General features: G+C 34.8%; 1 protein-coding gene across 1 annotated transcript; it reads right to left on the minus strand.

The window, feature by feature from the left end:
* Positions 1–897: 897 nt before the first annotated feature.
* LOC114739927 (exonuclease 1) lies at positions 898–9,178 on the minus strand. The gene is made up of 14 exons (XM_028928031.1): positions 9,018–9,178; positions 7,740–7,859; positions 6,678–6,801; positions 6,403–6,540; positions 6,086–6,295; positions 5,686–5,861; positions 5,504–5,576; positions 4,454–4,577; positions 3,944–4,146; positions 3,778–3,832; positions 2,978–3,678; positions 2,810–2,861; positions 1,405–1,624; positions 898–1,320 (listed from the first exon to the last, which is right to left on the minus strand). The coding sequence occupies exons 1-14, from the start codon at positions 9,176–9,178 to the stop codon at positions 1,248–1,250; spliced, it is 2,430 nt and encodes an 809-aa protein (XP_028783864.1). The 3' UTR covers positions 898–1,247.
* Positions 9,179–9,386: the final 208 nt, after the last annotated feature.

Consider the following 9,386-nt stretch of genomic DNA (forward strand, 5'->3'; position numbering starts at 1 on the left):
AATTTAATCTACAATTTTTAACACAATCAAAAACGATAAAATTTACAGTCATCTACATTAAAATAGATACTTTATTCGTGAAAGTGACAGAGGGTATTGCCAGTTGAAATAAGATCTAGCCTTGACCAAAAAAAAAAAGAAAGAAATAAGATCTAGCCGATCTAAATAATTTCAAATTTGATACCAATTTCATTTTAAAACAGAAAAATACAGAATACAAATACTACTACCTCCGGCTTTAGTATAAGAATTAATTGACTAATTAGAATGGATTAAAAAAATTTGTCAAATTAATTATTGTAATAAATAAATATTATTTTTTCTAGAATATTTTTACTAATCATGTGTATTAAATAAAACCATCATTTGATTAAACATTTAACATTTACAACTACTTTAAAGCCTACTTTGAAAAAAAAATATAAATATGAAAAACAAAATGAATTAAGATTTTATATTTATAACCAAATTGAATGTTAAATTAACTTTTATATTAAAAACCAGAAGTAATATTTCGTCAACAAACTTAAGCAATTCATCATTGAAAGAAAAAAGAAAAACTAAATATTTCATTATTCCAAAATCAAATATAAATAATCTTATCTAAATCTAAATAGTATTAACAATAGAAAAACCAAGCTCTCTATCCACAGGCATTAATGCAGTAAGAGCGAAAAACTATAGGTTTAATCAATTCAGCCGTGTACTTATATGACTCAATTAAAGCAGATGGTTGGAGTTCTAATGAAAACTTGAAACCTCGACGGATCCCTTTATGACTCAGGGTAATTTGCAGGTAATGCAAACATGTGCATAGTAAATGAAACAGTAAGGGGCAATAATACACTCAAGCATGAACACCTTATGATCTTAAAGAGTAAAGGACTAACAAGTAAAGAAAAGAAAATTAACTTCATTTTCTATTTTAAACCGATCAGTATAGTATTTATAAATGAATATACAACCGAAATGGTAAGATGTACACTCAACTGTGGATAATGAGTACAATCAATCAGGAAGGTGGAAGCATGATATGATATACTTCCACTTTTTAATGATGAGCTGAAGCCAAATTGTTTCAAAAATGTGTGATTATAGGAAAAGAAATCGCACTCAACTGGGAGGTTAGATCAGCAATCTAACTCGCTGTTGCCAATGAAAAAAAGCTCCAATATAGGTCAATGCCATGGCTGCATAGATGGCATAAACCTTAGCCAATCACAGCTCTGCTTAAACTTGAATTAGCCTCACCGACTTACTCTGTCAGTCTTTTGTTTTTTCGGCGCAAATGCAAACTGTTCGATGTCCACAGCTTTTGGCCTATGATAAAATAGCTAGTCACAGATCATGATAAAACTAAAGTCAGGGGAAATAAATTCCAGAGTTGAGGCAGAAATTCAATACCTACTGTTACAAGTGTTCTGAACATCCCTCAAAGGAGCACGGAGACCGCTGGCACGAGAACCAGATGAGGTGTATCTGAAGGATGATAACATTAAGGTAAATTTTTCTAAAGATTTCTCTGATATTTTTGAGTAATGGTCTAGGTGGGAAATATTTGCACCAAACTTCTCTTCAGAATTCCCCTCTGTAGATGTTCTATCGGAATTTTGATGACAACAACCTAGACCCAAGAAATATAATCAGAGAAACTTCATATAAATACCTTTTCTCCTTAGAAACAGCAAGAAAAATACATTTTTATGCATAGATATTAGCTCAGATTAATTCCTACATGTTTCTCAAGATCATTAGTCCTATAATCCATCTACAGCCTCAGGTTTGTGATTGTGATATTGTTAAATGCTGGAACATATCAGGTTTTGTGATATGAACATTTTCACATCTATAGCCTAAAATAAAGATCTGAACATTGAAGGTGACTCTCAATTTACTCGTGGTAAAACCAGCTCTTTTTTCTCCCTGCATACATGACTCTTCCAGCACACTTCCACCAAGTCCAGCAGCATACAAATACACAATGAAGTCAGAAATTCTTTAAAACTCCAAAGAATAGTCTTAAATGCCATAGATAAACCAACTCATAATTTTAAGAGGAATTGAAGGTGACACCAACCTGTTGACATTTCTCTGTTGAGCCAACATAAAGATAAGTGGTAAAAGAAACAAAAGGAAATCTGTTATCCCATAGAAGTGTAACATACAGTTCTTGTGTTCAATTTTTTCTGTGATCTCGTGACAGGCATATATACTCGTGGCTGGTACTTCTATTTTCAGGCAATTTTATTAGCCTGTGTTTTACTCCTTTTGCAACAATAGCAGCCTCTGTTTTATTTCGGTCAGATAACAGATAATCATCCAATATTAGGCTACAATGCCTTTCTATTAAGGTGGAAAAATTAAAATCTAGACCCAATGACCTCAAGTATTTGACATACAAGGAAAATTTGCATTAAATCAGCAAATAGTTGAAATGTCAAGTCACCATGAAATGGAAATAATTTCAGAGAAGAAATCAGCATATATACAGACTCTCCTATTGGATTTGCAAAGGCATCGTCACGATACAATAGCAACAAGCATCGGCAGACAAAACTGTAAGCCGATGAATTTAAAAAGAAAGGTAAAAAAGACAATGAATACAAAGAACATAGTTGCTGAACTAGCAACATAAATGGTACCAGCTATGACAGTAAATATATAACTGGTATTAAGTACTTGAAGGTCTAGTTTATTAAATTTGTTTGAAACATGAGGAAAAATTTCATAATGAAAAGAATATATTAGCTAAGAAACAAATTATACTTGCTAAGACTGAGTTATCAAATGAGTTATATTTTATTTATACCATGGTCAGGAAGAGTTGAGGCAGACTCCATGTTGCCCGGCTGCAGGTTTTCCTGAAGAAATTCAAAACCATCACAACATAAATAAAATTGCAGGATCTACCTTTTTTTTCTTTTTTTCTTTTTTTCTTTTTTTTAAGAAAGGAGAGAAAAGGGTAAAAGAACCCTACACTTTGAGCACTGTCAGCAGATATCTTCCTTTTCAGGACTTTATTTATCATATGGGTGTCCGATATGGTATTTACGGGCTCAACTATGGCAACATCATCTTTGACCAAACAATCTTGCTTTTGGTGACAATCAATGCTTTCTACTTGTTTATGCTGGAAAAAAGGACTCCTTACAAGGACCTTTCTTGTTGCTTGCGTAGTCTCCCTCTCGATAGTATCTTCAGCTTTGCCTAAAGCACTGTCAGATATAGTATTTTTATGCTCACCAATGGCAACATCATCTTTGATCAAACAATCATGCTTTCTCTCACAGTTATTCCTTTCTTCTTGCTTATGCTGAAAACAAGGACTCCTTGCAATGACCTTTCTTGTTGCCTCCGCAGTCGTTCCCTCAAAAGTATCTTCAACTTTGTCTAAACCACTGTCAAGTACGGTATTTTTATGCTCACCAATGGCAAAATCATCTTCGACCAAACAATCTGGCTTTTGGTCACAATTATCTTTTTCTGCTTGTTTATGCTGAAAATAAGGACTCCTTACAAGGACCTTTCTTGTAGCCCCTATAGTGTTTCTCTCAATAGTATCTTTGACATTCGTATCCTTATTCTCCTTATTCAATCCCAGACAAGGTTTATGAATTGGCTCTATGGGCTGTTGCAGTATAGTATGTTCGGGATTTTTCCACCTCTCATCTGCCATGTCTTCATCAAGGTACACAAGGAAATGAGTATCGACTAGCACTCAGACAATATGGATTAAAATTTCTAATCAAAATCAAATCAACAAATTCATATCCTTACTGAAACGTGAAGATTCCATCAACTCTAAAAATTTGGTGGGTAGCCTATTTTCAACCTGGAGAAAAAGAAAAAAAGAAAAAGCAAACCACCAAGTTCAAGGTTATAAATAACTAGCACGTACCAACAATGAACAGTTTTTTAACCGCATGGTAGTTCAGTAACTTACATAGTTATTAACAGGAGGTACTTTAGCCAAAATTTTAGAGTCACCTAAGGATGCAGCAGAGCTTTTTGTTTTAGCAGAAGCAGTTTCCAAAGTCTCATGGTCCTGGGAATTGACAGAAGAGGAGCCCACTGTACTTTGATCTGTAGCAGTAGGTGACATCCGAGGTGCTATGAATTTTCTTTTTGCTTCAAGAGATGCAAAACCTTTCAAGGTCAAGGAAAACTTGCTTAAGGTAGAATTTAGAACAGAAGAAAGGAATATCAACACAAATGGCAGTACGTCATAGAGAAAGATTAAATGCCACCGTAACATAATGTGGCTTTGAGTCATCATGACTATTTTTAGTGTTACGTCTTGGTTGAAAACAATAGAAAAAATGGAAAAAGGTATTCCGCAGCATCAGGTGGTATCTTTATACCTCATGGAATGCGGTTCTTTATCCCACCTTCAATCTTATAACTTAAACAAACTAAACTAACTGAAATTAACCAAGAATTCTCAGGAGGATACAAAAATACTTGGTTAAAACATTCTTCTGCACAGGTAAATCTATTCTTTTCTTTGTGATCTTGGAATGTGATGTTTTTATTTCTGAAGCCCTCTCCATTGCCAGTCCAGCAGTACAATTCTCTACCTGCTAATCGAGAGTACTTTAAGACAGGAAACTAATTGATTTTTTTCTCTTTTTGGGGTGGGGGACATTAACATATGAAACAGTGCAGAGTGGTGAGAAGCATCTGAATATATATTTCGTAGTTGCAGAGCATACAAGCACTGAAGCATCAGAGATTATCACGCTCATTAATGACACCAACTAAAAGGTGGCATTATTGTGATCTTCATGCATTACCTAGTTCATAGGTCCCACTATAACATTATAAGAGTGATGAAAAGAGTCAAAATACTACCTAGCATGTATAGAACAGTAAAAGTCACATAAACACATGAAGTACATGAAAGATCCCGTTATAGATCAATCTTTCCAATAGCATTTAGCTCAAGAAAAATAATCTCTTTGACAATTTACTCTATTCACCACTTCAGAAGCCCAGCCATTTTCAAAACCTATCTTCACTATTCCCCCGAGGAATGAGTTTGGGTGCTCACCAGTTTTGATGAGCACCTAGTACTCATAGGATCTGGACAGTTTAGATTTAATTTTATTTTTATTTTTATTTTTTTAAAATAATTATTTTAATAGGTATAGAATAAAAAATAAAGATAATCTCTTAACTATCATTCTTTCAAAGAATAATTTTTTCTATTTTAAATTTAAAATAATTATTTAAAAATATTAAATCTGAACCGTCCACATGAGATCTGGACGGCACTCATCAGTTGATGAACACCAAAACCGGACCCATTCCCTTGAATGTTCCATATGTAACATATTTTTCAACACTAAGTGAACACAACTCAAATTAAATTGAACATGTAAACAGAAAAACAAAAGAAATACCAGTTCAACTGAAATTAATTTATTCATCAAAAGATATGCACATAATGCATGATCATCTGTTACTATCAAAGATGAAGATATGAAAGAGATAGGAAATTTACCTGAAATGGCATTTTAGTAAATGGATCAAGATCCCCTTTTGCTATTCCTTGCGCTATTTCTTTTGGCATTGATGTATTCAAGGTTAAGGTACAACTTCATGTAAGATTTGAAATAATTCAACAAAATGTACCGGAGCTATACAGATATTAATGCAATAAAGAAACCTTAACATAAAGGATATGGTCCTAAGAAGTCTAAGTCATCAACACTATCAGCGGGTACATCAGACAAATGAACAATATCTTCAATGATTGGATTATAAACTCGTTGATATTGAAAAGTCAATATAGCCTTCTTGAATGATTCTTCGTAAGAGGAAGGAACAGAAACTCCATTGAATCTCAAATGCTTAAGAACCTGATGCATAGCTATGCACATAAGGATCACAATTTACAGGCAGACAGCTGATTCATATAGAACTATCTAAAGGATTTAAAGGATGTAACATTGTTTGAAAAGAAAGAAAAAACGTTTGGCATAACTTTGAAGTGTATGCGAGTATGCATGAGTGTGTACTTTGAACGCCAACAAACCATAGGCATTCATTACCCAATACGGCTGTCAAGTGCCTGAAAACTCACCTTGTCATAACTTTTGAACCTCTTGATAATTGCATGAGCCCTTTTGAGACCCACACCTGGCAAGGACTGCAGATAGTCACAACCACTCAATATACACATTTCAAGAAGCATTTGGCGGGTGAACCCTTCAAAACTAAGCTCTTTGTTCTTTTGTAGCATGGAATGCTGAAATTCTACAGCTTGACCAAACTTGTCCATTTTAAAGATGATCTATATTTTAAAAGGAAAACAAGCCAGTGAAAACAAAACAAGATCTATAATTTAGTTATAGCAATGAGATTCGTAGTTTAAATATGATTCACGTCTGATCAACTCACTCTTGGACAACCAAATGGTATAAGATCAGAGTCTTCAGTTATAACTGCTTCAACTTGTTTGCTAGCTGCCAAGAATGTCATCTGGGCATCCGCCTCATAAGGAGCAACAAGATAAGGCACATTCTCCTGCTTCAACACCTTCCACAAGAAACAACGTTAACAGGCCCAGGACACAGATATTGCTGTATATAATGAATATTGTAATATAACTAAATAGGTTTGACTCATTCAGAACAATAAAAGCCATCCTGATATATTCAATATCCTTTTTCTACCTGAATTAGTTCACATGCAACTAGAGGTGAGATATCAACAGCTTTCTGGTAGCACTCAAAAGCAGCAGTAGAATTTCCATGTGACTCAAGTTCAACAGCACGTGCAAGATTTTCCTTTCTCGCCCTACCATAATTCACATAATACAAAGTACGTTTTCAATATGTAAATAAGCAACAGCAATAAGGAGGTGAGATTTTAGGGTATGCTAGGTGATGTTGTTCTACCCTGAAATGCTTAATACCTGATTGGAAAATAAATAAAAGCTTCAGGCCTCACTACTGGAATCCTTAAGTTGGGCTACGCAATTGCTTAGTTTGCTAAAAGATTTGGGGAACAACATATTTACCGATAACTCCATTACCAAAATCTTCGGGAATGTTCCGTCATCCACATTATATGTGACATTAAATCCATCTTGTCTCAATACCAACAGCAACAAATAAATCAGACTAGTGCCAAACAGCAGGGTAAAAGTTGTTTCATTAGGTATACAAATAAAAAAATCAAAGAATTCCCAGTTTTCATTCAAATAGTGAAAATTTTGGTTTACCTACTTCAATACTATAAATTTGATATTAATGTCATTTGTTCAACGAATTCCAATTGTGCACCAGAACCCTGCGTAGACATAGACTCGCAAAGTTTCAAAACAGCTTTTGCTCAAATTGTTAGCTTGTATCGAGTTGGAGAGTAGTCTTACATGCAGACCCATTGTACTATGAAGGCAAAACAACTATAAAAGAGAGCATGAATGCAAATGTAGACTTGAGGTACAAGCACAATACTGAACACTAATTTGAATTCTGGTTACTCCTGATGACAACAAAGCATGCAAAAGCAGCAGCTATATTAATGCTTTTCATGATAAACAATTAAAGGGAAAACATTCCATTGGATACTTACACTCTGAAGATTTAAAGCATGAAAATATATATAGATCTATGCTATACTCCATCAGTCACCACAATACTCAACAAAACATATAGATGCTTAAATAAGACTAGTTAAGCAAAAAATATACAAATATGAGAAAATAAGGGTGTAAAGACACATTTAAGTACCTTGCACGCTTGTTCTCTTGTTCGCTCTTCATTGGTAGAAGGCCTCCATCAAATACAAGAATAGGCTTAACACCATAGTGCCGCAGCAAATTTACTTTGCGCATGCAATACTCAATGTGTCTGAAAGATTAAAAGGAATTCCTGTTCAGCCATCATTCGATTTCTCAGAACAGAGAACCATTACTTGTAATTTTTCTTCCATTTCTTTTGGACAGGACAAGAATCAGCATTGAGAAAGCATGAACATTTAACTTGGTTAAAGCTTAAAACATCATAAGACAACAAAGTCTAGACGTCTTGGCGCAACTTAATATTTGGCATAATGTCAAACAAAAGTAGGACATAGCTTCCTTTTCTTTACATGCTTGAGTTTCACACATCATCATCATCAGAACAATTGCAAATATTGCTATGGGTTTAGAACTATTTTGCCGCAGATAGGATTGTTTCTTTGTAGCTGTGTGTGTCAAACAGCACAGCTACTTTACAGTGAAGTCTTTTGGGTCATGCGACTTCAATCAAACCTACTTTCCGAAAAGTGGGGATAAAATCTTTCAAAAGAAAATGCCGAAAAATGAGTTACATTCGAATAACTTCAATTACGACAAAAACGGCTGAGTCAATTTGACACAGCCCATTATCCCATATTGGTGATTGCCTAAAACCAAACAAATTTCTAAATTCAGAAACAAGGAAAGATTTGAATATGATGGAAATAAGAAGAAGAAACGTTTTAAAAAAAATTGCACGACTTGCAAGCTTCCTTTTATTGGTGCAAAACTTTCTTGCTCGGCTGCTTCAAGATTCCCTTTTCGCTGGTTTGTAGCATCCAGAATCAATCAGCGTTGTCTTGCCGGATAAGACTATTACAAGCATGTCACTAACTGGATAAAATACATAATAAGTCACCAGACCAGGATTCATTTTCATTGCGTCTATCAAACCCATATCCATTGATCCGTATATCGTAAATATTAAAAGCTTCAACTAAAACTTCGCAGAAGCTTACCAATCTAATAGACCATATGCAACTAAATGGATAATACACATAATTCAACAATATCATCAAATCATGACCCATTTTCCTTTTGTCGCCGAACCCATACCCATTGATGAGTATATTGCGAATATTGAAAGCTTGAACTGAAACTTTGCCGTAGCTTATCAATCTAATAAGCGTATACAAAACCCATTTGCCCCAATCACTATAATGTTATAAATTTTAGTTACATTCATGCAAACAAGATAAGATGAAGAAATGGTGAAAAAGATCGAGACCTGGATGTAGGTACCCCTTTGCAAAGCTCGGTACTGCAACATAAGGCACCTTTGTGGAGCCAAGAATATGTGTCGACCGCTACATTGCAACCCTCGAACTGCTTGATGTGGATTGGCACCATAATCGATTTCAACTGGGGCAAAAGACCCTGTATTCCCATTTGTTTTAACTCTTTTCTTGATTGCGATTTCTTCTTTCCCAGTCCTCTCTAGCTGAACGCTGCTACGTAGAATGTAAGTAGTACTCCGCGCACAGCCCTATTAAATTCTTAGCGAGGGAAGGAGGGGAAGCTCCAGGGAAATGGCGGGAAGCATTTGACAGAAACCTTTTTTTGGAGGAAATGGCTCCGCCATTATTATCGGGGAAAA

The sequence above is a fragment of the Neltuma alba genome, unplaced genomic scaffold, assembly GCF_004799145.2.
Source record: "Neltuma alba isolate B1F8T4 unplaced genomic scaffold, ASM479914v2 tig00002985_pilon, whole genome shotgun sequence".
Lineage (NCBI taxonomy): Eukaryota > Viridiplantae > Streptophyta > Magnoliopsida > Fabales > Fabaceae > Neltuma > Neltuma alba.

What these genes read in the sequence shown, in the direction of transcription:
- LOC114739927 (XM_028928031.1), bottom strand. Translation starts at nt 9,178, where the DNA reads ATGGGAATACAGGGTCTTTTGCCCCAGTTGAAATCGATTATGGTGCCA. An exon ending in GGTTCAAAAGTTATGACAAG is followed by an intron (nt 5,862 to 6,085) that starts GTGAGTTTTCAG and finishes GCTATGCATCAG; the next exon opens with GTTCTTAAGCATTTGAGATT. An exon ending in GATGGAATCTTCACGTTTCA is followed by an intron (nt 3,679 to 3,777) that starts GTAAGGATATGA and finishes ACCTTGATGAAG; the next exon opens with ACATGGCAGATGAGAGGTGG.